General features: G+C 38.5%; 1 protein-coding gene across 2 annotated transcripts in view; it reads right to left on the bottom strand.

Annotated features, from left to right (window-relative positions):
• MMS22L (MMS22 like, DNA repair protein) overlaps nucleotides 1–14,462 on the bottom strand; it is a 97,711-nt gene that overhangs the window by 47,831 nt on the left and 35,418 nt on the right. For both annotated transcript variants that reach the window (XM_030036235.2, XM_030036234.2), the window contains exon 14: nucleotides 12,244–12,753. In XM_030036235.2, the coding sequence (XP_029892095.1) occupies nucleotides 12,244–12,753 (510 nt within the window). The remainder of the gene's footprint in view (nucleotides 1–12,243; nucleotides 12,754–14,462) is intronic.

Below are 14,462 nucleotides of genomic sequence, written 5' to 3'. Positions count from 1 at the left end.
AACAAAAGGTATTTGCACCTATCATCTACAGATGTGTAAAAAACCCAGCCACACATCTCTTCCTCAATCACTTAGAAACCATCTGATGTGTTAGTTAATGATTCCCCTCTCTCCACTTCATTCTTCAGACATAAAGGGGTCCCATTTAACATAATCACTTAATAACAGCAAAGTGATGGGTATCAGAACCCTAATTCTTCTAATATTTGCAAAATCCAGCTCTTTGTAATAATAATAACACCATGATAGCAAACTGTAAAACTGTGTAATTATACTTTAATTGTATTGTGAGGCATGCATTAATCACAAAGTTTAAGTACCAAGGATGGAATTATAATAATTCTGTAAAACAAATTTAAGCTAGCTAAGTAGGTCAGAACCACTAGCATGCAACAGGAGACCTCTGGGAATTTATCAGTTAATGGCTATTTATGTGCAAATGAGTGCCCTCCAACCCTCCCAAATCCTGTGTAGCTGAAGGGTATTTCTGTTAACCAGGAGCATGCTTAACTGCTGAGGCATAAATTAAACCATTTATTGGAATGATTTTAATTCTTCTCTCCCCCCACCCACTCTTACTACTCCCTCCACCCTCACTAGCAGCACAATTTACAGTATTAATTTACATGGAGATAGGATTGCTGAAGAGTTTTCAGAAATTACTCTGTTTCGGGGGGGGGGGGGGGGGGGGGGGGGGAGAAGGAAAAGAGCAAGAGAAAAAACTTTCAGTAAGAGACAGTAGCAATGCTATACTTAATCTTCAAATCTTCCAGAGAGCAGGTTGAGTTATTAGAAATTCCAGAGGTTCAGTATCACAGCAGTGCAGTGGAAACCCTTTCATAATGAACTCTAATGAAATAAAATTCTGCTTTATGTCCTCACGTTCTAAACTTGGAGAAGACAATGAAGCTCAAGGGGGACTGCATCAACTGTATTTTCTGTCATAATGCTCAGACTGTACACATATCAAAGGTTTTCTTTTGAGAAAGAAAACAACAAAAAAATTCTTGGCTGCAGGAAAAAATATCTTCAATTTTTTAGTTTGACTTGGAAAAAACTAGTCATTTTTGATGTCTTAGGAAAATAGATACCTTTACAAAATACTCAGAATCAAGATGTATTGAATTTTCACCGTGATGTAAAATGGGGATGATTTACAGACAATATAAATGATTTCTCAACACTTATAATCATAGCAGTAATTCAGTACAGCAAGGTAATACAAGCATAACCTCAAGATTCACTTTTAGGCTTACATTTTTATACGTTTGGGGTTTCTTTTTTTCTAAGCACATGCACACATTTTCTTGCAAAGCCTAGGGTCCCAGAATAATAAAACAGTAAAAGTTTGATTATCCTAACATCAATTAACCATAGCTCCCTGTTACCCTAAATAGGGTCACATCTCCCCAATGTCTAATAATTACATTGTAAAATCCCTTGGTTGCCTGAATATATTCACTCTCCTTACGACATTTGGATAATCATGGTTGTGCTGTAGTTAATTATTATTTAAGAGATGATCACAGTGCTTTACTTTCTGATGTCATCCTTGCACCTAATACAAAACTCCCCGTAAATGTAACACACCGAACAAGTACACACGCAGCAGATTTCCTCCCCAAATCAAGCCCTTGTAGAATACCCCTGAATATACAAGTGTGGTGTGAATTGGACGAATTCCCTGGGAGCAAGTCTTTAGCAGCTTTAAAATATTTTAGGCAGATACCTGGAACACTTACTGAAGTATTTTCAAATGCACATCGCCAATAGTGAACCAATATATTCCCGTCCAGGAAAACAAAGAATGCCAATGAAAATATTTGCTTTTATTCTCATGGTTGACTTTTTGTAAGGGAAACAAGACTGCAAAGAAGCAGTAAAAGAAAACCCCATTGTCCTGGCAAGCACATATGTACTCGCCTGTTCCTCCCTTCTCCTGCCCCTCAATAAAAGATGACACGCATCCCCGGCTGCAGCGAACGCTCCTGCTGCGTGCATAATGGCTGCCGTGGCTGCCGGTGCAGTCCCTGCATTACCATAGAGCGAACCAGAAGGTTTCTGTTTCTTGACATGGATTTGCAAGCACACACATTAAACCAGAGACTTCATACCCCTCTTTGATAACAGCCAGAAATTAGTAAATGAACAGAACTATTTGACCGAAAAAAAAAAAAAAAAAAAAGTTCACTCATGTATTTTCAGAAAGAATTAGCACAGCTGTATTATCAGAGCCTGCGAGGAGCCCAGGGTTACCTCTCTGTTCCCTACAGTGAGGGGCTGTAGCCTTGATGATGTCTGTACCTTCCAGCCATTGGCAGGGTCTCAGCATTGCCCTGAGGCTTTAATTAACCCCATTAGAGATAAACAGGGCCTTCTGGTTGTGAAAAAGAAGAGAGAATAGACAGTATGTTCAGCCTATCAGAGAACTAAGTAAACCACAAACTGCTTTTACCTTTCTCTACTTGCTCCTCCCAGTAACAATGTCAGGAAGGGACCCCCACAACAACATGAGAGGATGCACGCGTTGCAGAGTATGCTCTACTCCTCCCATTTTGGTTTTAGGAAGGATAGAGTGGCCTACTATTTCAGGCTCATTTCACACCGTCCCTGGTTTAATACCACTGGAAAGAAAGCTGGAGCATTTAGGCATTGGCAATTAACAGCACTTGGACTTGCTCCAAGCCAAACAAAACATGACAACACACCGGTACGTGCCCTGTATCAATTAGCTTTCTTTAGAAAATGTCTAAAAAAGCATTTTCAAAGTAGTTTTCTAGACAGATTTCGACTTGAACACAAAACCACCGAAAACCCAGCACCCTCTTCAGCAGAGCCGCTGTGCTGCGCACACAGTACGAGCCACCCTCCCGCTCCCGCTCCAGAAATTCTGAGAACTAGTAGGACATAGAAGCACTAAACAAGTTCAACTCCCCCCCCCCCCCCCCAATAGAAAGGGGAAATTAAAAAGAGTGCAGATACTACAAATCAAAATGAACGACATATTTCCAAAGTTAAATTTTATGGCAGACTACAGTTTCAGGCACAATTTCTTTACCTTCCAATTTCACTGAGTTTTTGTTTTGTAAGGAAAAGCACAGAATACTGTTTAGGAAGCATCCTTACTAATCAATCACCAGCTGCATTGAGCGCTCCTTAATATCAAATCACAGAAACATAAGTGAAGGGCTGGGTACCATCTCGAGAGTCATTTAGGGAGTTCATCTCAGCAGTCTGGTAAGCTTACAAATACTACCCGCTGGCAAATGTTTTGTCTAATGTATTGTCTAAAAAGTTAAAAAAAAAAAAAAATTATATTTGATTCCACAACTCTCTCTTGCAGTCTGCCAGAGTGTACACATTTGCAGCCTACTCTAAATAACCACACTGAACTTCTGCCCCAAATTAAGCCAATTCCTTCTTCACCAGCATGGAGAACAACAACAACTCGTCTTCTTTGCAACATCCTCTTATATACTGGATAACTTTCAGCATGTCTCCCCTCAACGTTTCCTAGCTAAAATTGGTTCTTTCAAACTTCTACAAACTTCCTACTCTCATAATTCACTTCTGTGACTCTCTCCAATTTTCTATTCATTCATAGATGTTTTATAAACTGACATGTCCAGAACTGCATACAGAACTACAGCTAAAGACAGAATACGCAGCTCCTCTCAGCTGCACAAGTTTTATTAACACACCCCACAGTGATATTTACATTTATTTATTTTTTCTTAAGCAGAGTCACATTAAGTCCTGCTTCCTAATATCGTACAGGTTGCGTGCATGAGAGAAAGTCACTGTTAAAAGTTAGCCAATAGACAGATTTCAATCAAATTTCAAATTTTCTTACAGCCACTATGGTCTTACAAATTCATGTAAATAAATATCCATGTAAACAGAGGTGAAAACATAAATACCACACCCATGCTCCACTCCCTTTTTAAGATACAATGGAATCCATTTGAACTACCATTGACAAACAATTTTAGTTTTCCTCCCTACACCAGGCAGAAACTGTGCTAGTGCAGGGACAATACTGGACCTTGCAGCCACCTGTGCTGCGTGGGCAGCAAAGTCTACAAGCAAGTGCAGGACAGACAGACGGGGTAACAGCTATGGTAGCTACCTCACTTTAACCAACCCCAGGTGTGGAGATCCCTTTTGTTTCTCTCACCTCATGGTACATACTATTTCCCCATACTTTCACAGTATGGCTGCCATGCCAAGCATTCCATATGTTGTATTAGCATTTCTTCTTCCTAATTTCAGTACTTGCCCTTCGCTATTTCCTCTTGCTGATGATCTTTTTTTTTTTTTTTTTTCCCCAAAATATCAAAGTAATTTTAAATTCTGGTTCTGCTTTCCATTTGAACACAGAGAAATACCCTGTAATTTTTGTCCACACACAAACTCAGACAAACTCTGTAACTCATTTTCATCTACTACAACTAGTTGTGCTAAACAGTTCCTCATTTTCAGTGATCAGAAGCGATACCATTAAACACTGATAATACTAAGATAATACAAGTAACACTGAAGCCTCACACTAATTACGTTCTTTATGAAAATATTCTCTCTCATTCCCATAGACTTACACCATTTCACAGAAATGTTTGTACTTGTAAGGCTGCTGTTTTCTTTTCTTTTCCTTTTTTGTTATGAATACCCAGAAACAAGTAAACTGGAAGTTGCTTTATGTCCCAGAAGAAATTTCATCATGAGCAAAAGCATCCCAGGGGAAGAAGAATCAAATAGTATATACCCAGAGAACAGAAAAACAGTAAACAGAAAACACAGAATGTATTTAGATTCATCCCTTCTCTTCATTTAGTCACTGGTTTCATGAGAGCACCAAATTGCTCTTGCTGATGAGGTAGTCCCGTAAGTTAGTAGTAAGAGAAGCTGAGCCTGGTAGGTTACAGCGGTCAGTAACAGAATCTGAAACAAATTTGGAAAAAATTAAGCAAGTGGCTATTTATCATCATTGTAGCTATTACTCAGTTTCCAAAGCACCAGTGATGGAGGTGGGGGGAACAAAACCCAAAAGCTTGTTCTACTGAACGACTGAACTGAATCTTTCAGAACTGCACAAACCACTACAATCTGTGTTGTGTTCAGCACCTGGCAGGTGCTTTGCTTGCTTCTCATTCTCCACCATTAAGATAAGCATATTCGTGTGTTCAGTTAGCATAACGGAACTCTCCTTTGAGTTCATTCAGATTTTTTTCTCCTCCTTAAAACATGCAGGCACAAATTAATTCTCCTCTCCAGAGATGACCCCCTTTCACAGGGGCTAGCAATGGAGAAAAGAGTACAAAGGCAAATAATCTGTGTGAAGCAGAGACACACATGTATAGTTCAGTGCATGTAGATGACTCGTCTAACCGTTCCTGAAGACAACGGTGGCTTGCTCTTGTCCCAAAAATGTACACTTGCTATTTTGTCAATCAGGTTTGCAATTCTCTGCTAAGAGAAGAGACCAGAAACTTACGGGAACAGATGGGCAGAGGCACAGAGTGCACTCTGGTACACTAGAGAACCCGAGAACCTCATCCCAAGATGTCTATCCATCCACTTTCTCCACCCTTCTGCACAGACTGTCAATAGGAGGCAGCATTGACTCTGACAGCAGCAGCTCTGCACCGCAAAGTACTTGGGAGCTAGCTTCATTCTTCTGTCATTATATAAGCAAGATGACACTGTTCTCTAATCCAGCCAAAGCTGATAAGTACCATCAACCTGTCACTTCCTACATTTCAAATTCTAACATTGCAGCATCAAAGAGTTTTTACATTTCGATTTCTTTTGCTGGCAGCGGTCGGTAGCCTCTCATTCTCCCACGGTGTTCTAATGCAGCATTTGCACACCGGGGTTACTCCCAGTCTGAATAGCAGGTCATCCCCTACTCACTGAGCTCATCTGCGGCCCGTGTGCTAGGCAATTTAGATCCAATCAGCCCTTATTTAGCTCAAGAGTAATGAGCAGCATAGTGACACAGACTTAAGCCTGACCCTCAGGACACTGCTCATCAAGCAGTAAAACTGTGACAAAATCATTCATCTTCCACCCGCTGGCAAGAAATAATACTCGCACTCACTGTATTACTTTTTCAAGATATAGGAAAAAAAAAAAAGTCCTGAATTTTCATGATGTGAGACATTAATTTGCAGAAAGCTGAATTCCCTTAAACCCCCCTGTTGCTATGAGCTCACCAGGGGGAAATAGGCCTTAGGAGACTGAAATGGAATAAAGAAAATTGCTTCAGCTTTCTGTTCATTTTAAATAAGCCTTAAATCTGACAAGAGATATCCTAAAGAGAGAAGAAATATATATCTTGTAAGGTAATGAAGAAACAATCAAAATTAAGAGATTAGAAGGCTACTTGCATATAATGGTTTTATTGGCGAAAATATTTCTTTGTCTAACATCCACAACAAAAAAATACTCCGTATGAAAAGCCATTCTCACACCTCGTGTGAAGAATAAAAGAAGGAAAACTGAGAGGAAAGTTAATTTGGGGAAAATAGTTTCAAAAGTGAGCTACTTCCATCAGAAAACAAATCTGTACTTTATGTCCTTCAGGGAGCACATATTTCTCTGAACAACTGCAGGGTCCTAAGCAGCAGGTTCTCAGTACACCTGGCTATGATTTTACTCTCTTTTTTTGGTGGATTTACTCTTTCACAACAGTAAGTCTTGTACTGCTGTCAGGTAGGCCACAGAAAGCTTATGTGCATTAATTTTTGGTAGATAAAACGGATACAATGGATGAAACACAGAAAAGTACTTCCATCCGTAGCACAGGGGACAGAGCTGTGTATCTTCATGATTGAAGTCCAAGTACCAGACTCCAGTTTCTTTAGCTTCAGATGTCTACCAAGACTGGCTTTGTTTGGGCATCAACAATCAGAACGTCCTTTGACAGCTTTTGTTGTTTCAGTTTGTTCTTAAAGTGATTCTAAAATAGAATTTTTCAGTTGGAAGGGACATACAGTGATCATCTAGTCCAACTGCCTGAGCAGTTCAGGGCTGACCAAAAGCTAAAGCAAATTATTAAGAGCGTTGTCCAAATGCCTCTTAAACAGACAAGCTTGTGGCATTGACTACCTCTTTAGGAAGCCTGTTCCAGTGTTTGACCACCCTCTCGGTAAAGAAATGCTTCCTAATGTCCAGTCTAAACCTCCCCTGGTGCAGCTTTGAACCATTCCCACGCATCCTATCACTGGATACCAGGGAAAAGAACTCAGCACCTCCCTCTCCACATCCCCTCCTCAGGAAGGTGTAGAGAGCAACGAGGTCACCCCTCAGCCTCCTTTTCTCCAAACTAGACAAGCCCAGAGTCCTCAGCTGCTCCTCACAGGACATGCCTTCCCGCCCCATCACCAGCTTTGTTGCCCTCCTTCTAAGGGAGATGCTCTCTATTACACCTTAAACACCAATATGAAATTGATTTTAAGCAATTATTCAGCTTGCACATGGCCACCTACTGATTCAAGAAAATGGACGGTGAGAAGTGGAAGTGAATATTCTTGCAAACCTGAACCAATGCTAGACATACACAGAAACTTTCTATAACCAAAGTATTAGGTACACTGCTCCAGTGCACACTGTAGCTCATTTCATTCCTTTGTATAGTAATACTCTCAGAGCAGAGGACACACAATCAAAACATGTCAGTTTTAGCTAGTCATCTTTGAAGATCAGAATACAAGGGACAAAGGTGTAAAGCCAAAAAAAAAATTCCTGAAAAAAAAACCAAACCAACTCAAATCCCACAAATTAGGAGGAAGAGAAAAGAAATTCAGTTTTAATTACCAGAGCCATACCTTAAGGCAACAATTGTAGCTAAGAGCACATCCAGTATTCCCACAAAAGACGGTAACATTACTTTTAAGGATTTAGACACAGCAAACCTCTCAAAATGCTGCTATATTCTAAAGCAGTGCTTGCTTAGCATGTTGTAAAGCATTTAGAAACTAGATTTTCTTTACGTTCATTCAAACCTCAGTTTTATTAACGGAATAACTGAACTTTAAAAAAACCTAAGAATACTTTAAACCATAGGTCAAGTTAGCACAGCAAGGCATGCTTGCTCCCCAAGCATAAGATCTATGTTGTGAAGTCAAAAAAGAAAGACTTATTTCCTTTTTCCACACAAGTAAACAAAGTTCATAGCAACTTCTAATGTCTTTCTAATGGTCATTCATTAAGCCTGGGAGATCTTAGAGCCAAACTAAGATCTTCTGACTCTCAGTTCAGTGGTTTAGTCACAGAGTTGCCCTCTGTGCTTATCAGTACATCACAGCTGGTAGCTCTAAATATACTCACAGGATGGGATGGGTAAGAGAGGACTCATGCTCTTCCAAACTCTTCTGGATACAGTTTTCAGAAGTTCAACATCAGAAAATGCATTTTACAAAGACTAACACTAAAACCCCTGAGGGGGAAGAAAAGAAGGAGGGAGGGGGAAGGACCTTTCTATTCTCCTCCTGAGCTTATCTGCTGACTTACATGGTAACAGAGAGGGGGAGAGAGGCTTCTGTTGGTCTCAGAAAGCTTCCCACAGGCTGTTTTGATGGCAAGTAACGCAAAAAAAATTACAAATGACTATACATTTCCATAGCAAAGATATACTGGATAATCCATTCCTATCGTGATTTCTCTCACAACCTCAAGGCTAGACACACTCTAACAGATAGAAACATCCAGTTCTGCTGTTATCCATGGCTCAATTATTAATGTAACTTTTAATTAGAGACAGGTTTACCTGATTAGTATTCCTGTAGAGCTTATGAAATTTACACACTGAAATTTTCAATAACTTTTCATGTCCTTCAACACTGGCAGAACAGTACAAATGGGCATAAATACACAAGAATTGTTTTCAAAACAAAATTACCATTTATTATGTTATTAGGTTTGTGGTAATTCTTATTTCTCCTATGGGACTCAGTAGCAAGTCTCCCTGAAACTAGGAGTACAGCAGTGATTTTACACCTGGGCATGTACTTTCATTTTATAATCCTGTAACTCAGTGCTAATACACTACAAAACCCAAATGCCAGGATGACGATAACGAGAGAAAGCTCATGTCAGAGCAATACTTGATTACAGTAAGAGACATTTTAACAGGTTTCAAGCACTTCTTTTAAGAATAACATATTGCAATGCTGGAACCTACTGTTTGCAGGCACTCAGCAGATTTCTGATGTTGTGTCCATTTTTACAGCAAGTTCTGTCAAATCCATTAAATGCCTGTATTTTTATTAACCTACAGTTCCTTTTTGTGTCACAAGGCACTCGGATGATGGGTAGTACTAGAGATTTGGAACAAATGAAAACACACATGGGCAAGCATCCCGCATTTACCTTTCATTAAAGAAAAACAAAAAATCATGATTCTAAAACTTATAAACAGAAACAAAAAATAAAGGAAGAACTTATGTCTGAGCTAGAAGCTGAATGCTCAAAGTAAACATAGGAAGGAAGCACTTTGTATTTTTATTTTGGGGAGTTTCTTCATTGTTTACTGTTTATTTTACATTTGTTTTTAAAAAGGGGACTGTATTAAAATACAATCTTACACTTCATACTGAATCTCACTATGAAGATCAAATACTTGGTAGTGCCAGCAAGTAGCATCTTGTTTCCAATTATCCACTCACCACATTATCAAAAACTAATAAAAATGAGTTCTCCTGCCAAGTCACAGTTCTATTTAAATATATGGACACCAAAATAATCATAATGATAACAATTTAAAAAACCCAAACAACTTGGTTTAAAAAAAGAAGCTTACTTAAAACAGCCTAAGCATAGGTAAATACAACAATCAAAAGCTACCAGTACTTTTCTAGCAGACAAGAAAAATACAAGAAAAACCTGGAAAGGGTTATTTTAAAACACAGTAGTGTAAAAATGGTGAAGGTGGGGGTCTCTTTTCAGATGCCTTTTAAGAAAAAAGAAAGGAAGAAAACAAGCGCACTTTCAAAACCTTGTATGCCAAGTTTTAGCCCAGAGCAAGTTTTCACTGCTATGTTCCAAACCCTTGAAAATAAAGGTTTATAGTGGAAATGCTGACAGACCCTTAACCATAGCAGCATGAATAGCTATAATTAAAGAGCAGCTTTTGGCTACACCTCACTCTGCAAATGAAAGATTGCCATTTTTACAGTATCCTCAAATAAAAGCAACTGGGAAACCTGGAATGCAATTCTAGCAATCCAACAAGATATGTTAAAGGGGACTGCTAAAACTATTTGACATTTTAAGCTTTAAATACTGAGGCATTTAGTTAACGTAACCAAGTCAGTATTTTCATAATGCTACTTAATCAGCAATAAAGAATGCTCCTGTGAGCCATCATCTGGGGTTTGCAGAAAGTGGCACATGAAGTTATTATTTCCTAACAGCCTAAAGGGAGCCGCTTCTCTCTTTAATCAGTGATCTCACTTCCTTCCTACCTGTAAATTCCCTGTCATACAGTTATAAAATTATTAGAGTGCAATGTACAGAAAAATTACATTTATGAATGGCCTACTATCTTATGTCTGCCTGGATTTTAAAAACAGGAGAGAGGATAGCATTGAACCATTTCATCCCTTTCCAAGTTTGCAGGCAGACCAGGCCTAATCAGTCTGGTTAAGCCAATACTAGTTTAACAACTGGCTGGCACAAAGTCATCCAAATCTTCTGAACCAAGTAAGTGGTTTTAGTGTTGTTTTACTTGTATGGCAACAGAGGACTATTTTCAGTGAGTCTGTCAAAGTGGGAGAGAGAACCAGTAACATTTTCCTGTTCCATACAGCCTCCAGATCAAAGTGTTTTATAAGCGTTAAGGAATTAAGGTTCTCCGTAGATGGGATAAATAGGCAGGTAACAGTAACCAAATGTATAAATACAGAAGCTGAAATGAAGAACTGTTAAAAACAAGGCTCTAATAATCTTTCACACACCAATTAGTATTTGAGCGTGTTGGTAATTCAAATATTTCAGCAGACCTTTTTGTAAGAAAAGGTACAAATACTGTCCTGTACTTTGTCTGTGATGACCTGAGAAGTCTGTAATGAACTTCTATGCCCGCCTCTCTGTGTTTCAAGAGGATCACATAACCCCCAGTTCTGGAAAGCTTTGAAATAAAGCTGAGTTATGAAATAGGCAACTTTTTCACCAATCTCAAATTTCTCCGTATTTCATCTTTAAAAACAACACAACAAATGCTGTGTATTAGCTAATGGAGAAAATGTCAAAGTATTTTTGAAGTCTCCAATTTATTCCAGTAAATACATTCAGTTGAACTGAAATAATAAATAATAAATCAACTAAACTTAGTTTCGTGCTTCATCTTTTTTTCAAAAGACTGCCTGAAAAACAGTTGTCTTTGGATGTATAAGCTATTGACAGCTGCAGTCAAACTACTAGACAATAACAAAGAACCTAGTTAAAGAGAGATCTTGCATATGGGCCTCACTATTCCTATTATGCACTCCTCCACAGCTCTTTCCACATATTTCAGTCTTGCACATTTGAAGTAATGGCAGATCAATAGCTGCCTCTTAATATCTTATAAAAAAAAAAAAGCAGTTTGGGCTTCAAACTGGAGGACTACTTCTCAAAGGCATCAGTAGACAAAAATATGCTTATTGAAGGGCACTGTAGATGTTGAAAACTGAACTAGTACATCAAAGCAAAACTGCTTGAAAGTGGTAAAATATGATTTCCTTCTTTCGTATTGAACCCCAGACAAGTATTTAAATCTCCATAACTGTTGTATTTGATTGCAACCTTGCTGAAAGAGAAAAAAATAGAATGAAGAGTCTGAAAAATAGAATAGATTCACTGAAGAAAAAAAAAAAAAAAAAAAAACCAAAACCAAACATGAAAACCCCCTAACTTAAGTAATTTAGTACAGATAATAATTTTGAAATTTCCTGTGCCAAAAGAAAGATGGTATTGTCTGAAACAGTAGCAACTGGATGACTTTCTACAGAGCCACTAATTCATAACAAAGTAGCAGGGATGTCAAACCTAATGTCCTGAAATAGTAAGGAAACATTTCTAAGATTCTCAATGCAGTGAGGTACTGGTGGATTTTTAAATTTAATGTATCATTCACAGTCCTCCAGGCATTTCTCTTTCCTTTTACTCTACTTCAGTAAGAAATTAATATGAACTACAGCTTAACGCTAAACACAAAACCAACATGCCAGTCTATAGCCACAATTTAACTACATAACTTACCGAAGTCTGGCTAGAACAACCTGAAGAAAATTTAGGACCATACTCAGTTCAGTTCCTCGACAAGCAGGCAGCAGCATAGTAAAGCCGTCATTTAGCAACTTTTCCTCAGAAAGACTCAAGTAGCAGCTGGTCTCAAAAACTTCTTGGACACCATCAATGTAGGTTGAAAGTAGAGTCCACAGATTTTGTTTCTGTGCGTAGTCATTTTTGGTTACTAAAAACTCCTTTGCCTTCTCACGGAAAGCATTTGAGAGTTTCTCAGCTAGGACACTAATGTCCATGTTCTTCTCAACATAAATTAAAAGGAAAGCAAAATGACCTCTCCAGATGAGAGCTCTCTGAGACACGGTGAGGGAGGATGGAGTCAGGAAATCCAAAAGATCCAACACTCGACTCACTATATCTTCTGTCTCCGCAACAATTGCCAGCATGAGGAACAGGTTAAAAAAGTTCTGCAGCCCCACTTCTGTCAGCTCCTTCATTCTTCTCCGATGGAACTTGGAATAAATTCTACATTAAAAAAAAACCCAAACAAACAAAAAAAACAAGAAAGAGAAGGTTTCTTAAAGTATGCAATTTTCTATCTGCTTGATAGACTAAAATTGTATTTTCATTATTTTAGTTTACAGTTATCCTCTTCCAATAACCCTTAAATCCTAAATATCCTCTTTTCCCTCCCCTCTTCTACTCTTTCGGCTACTGGAACAAACATGCTACTTCATTTTCTGCTCCTAATACAAGGTACATGTTAAGAGTTTTCAACGCCAGGTACAGCCTAACCCTTCTCCCTCATCCAGCCTCTAGTACAAAGTTGAACACAATGTTATGAGCAGATTCTCTCTACTTTGTCTGTGATGGATGTCTTCCATATCATGCCTTCACATTAAATTTAGCCCATGAGGGCTGCTAGGGAAGGAAGTTGTCAAGTGGCATCTCTTCGCAACAGCAAACAATTCCTGTACCCCAACTTCTTCCCTGGAAAATCCCTTATTTCCATGTGGCACAAAGAAAATTAAAAAGACCAGGGACCCTCCTTCCTTTAGCTACTGATTTCTGTTCTTATGTTATACTGCCACAGCTGCTGTGATCAAAGGCTCACCTACCTAACAATCACTGCAGCAAAAGGGAGAGGAAGATTTCTGATGGACAGCTACTTTTCTACACAGTGCTTCGCCAAAGTCTGTACTGACCTGTATTGCACACCTACTATACAGACTGTGGACAACAAGTTTGAGAGAAAACAGGGAAACTGAGGCGTTTGGGAGAGAAACCTCTCTTCAGCAGGAGGATGTTAAGAACCTTTAGGCTGTATTGCTTATAGGACAGTAGCTGATGGTGAGAAGCACTGCTACTTTGCAACTCTGAAGGGGTTGACAAAAAGCAGAAAGCTTTTACGTAAGTGTTTTTTCTGTGATCTTTGCTCAGATCTGGACTTTTAAATAAATGTCACCATTCCTATGACAAAGGAGTGAAATGAAAATGGCTTGCTTAACTTTTTGATTTCTGTGTTTAAAACCTTGGGTATATCCTTCACCTTTAATTTAAAGTAAGTTCCACATACAGTAGTTAAACATCCATAAATGCTGTTTTCCTATTCTGTTACCTGGAAAAATAGTTGGAAATGGTGCTGAGGTTATCAGATCTAGCCACCAAAAATTACAGCAAATCCAATTAATGTTGTTTAGTAGTAAATTACTACTGACAGGCATTTACGTTCTTCATGCATCAATTAATGCTTGGTTAGCTGCTGAAAACAGAGTTCATCCCAAAATCATAGCTGTAGGCTGTTAAATTTTGCTACTTGTGTAATTGATTTATTCAAGGTAGAAAAAGATGAATACTGGTTGAGCAGACTGACACAGTGTGTGTTGTGTATTATTATTCCCCCTCTTAAATTAGGGAAAGTAACAAGCTATAACAGCACAAAAATATAAGTATCATTTGTTTTCAGTAAAAACAGAGCAGGCTAATTAAAATTACTAACGCAAGACACTGATTCCGCATCCAACAACATATTTGTTTCTATGTAGTTGTAGTAATTTTTAAACCTGAACTTTACTGACTGTAACAACTTGTGAAGGTACATAGACATTAGGTACATTTTCCCTTTCTGATAGCCAAGATAACCCTTCTTTCTTGGGAGAAATATACCACATAATATTGTAAGGTGTGCATACACATGTACATTTTTTATATATTTATTACTTGCATACAAAAAG

Source organism: Aquila chrysaetos, chromosome 2 (assembly GCF_900496995.4).
Source record: "Aquila chrysaetos chrysaetos chromosome 2, bAquChr1.4, whole genome shotgun sequence".
Taxonomy (NCBI): Eukaryota; Metazoa; Chordata; class Aves; order Accipitriformes; family Accipitridae; genus Aquila; species Aquila chrysaetos.
Note: the sequence above shows the minus strand (reverse complement) of the source record. Positions and strands in the feature narration are given on the sequence as shown.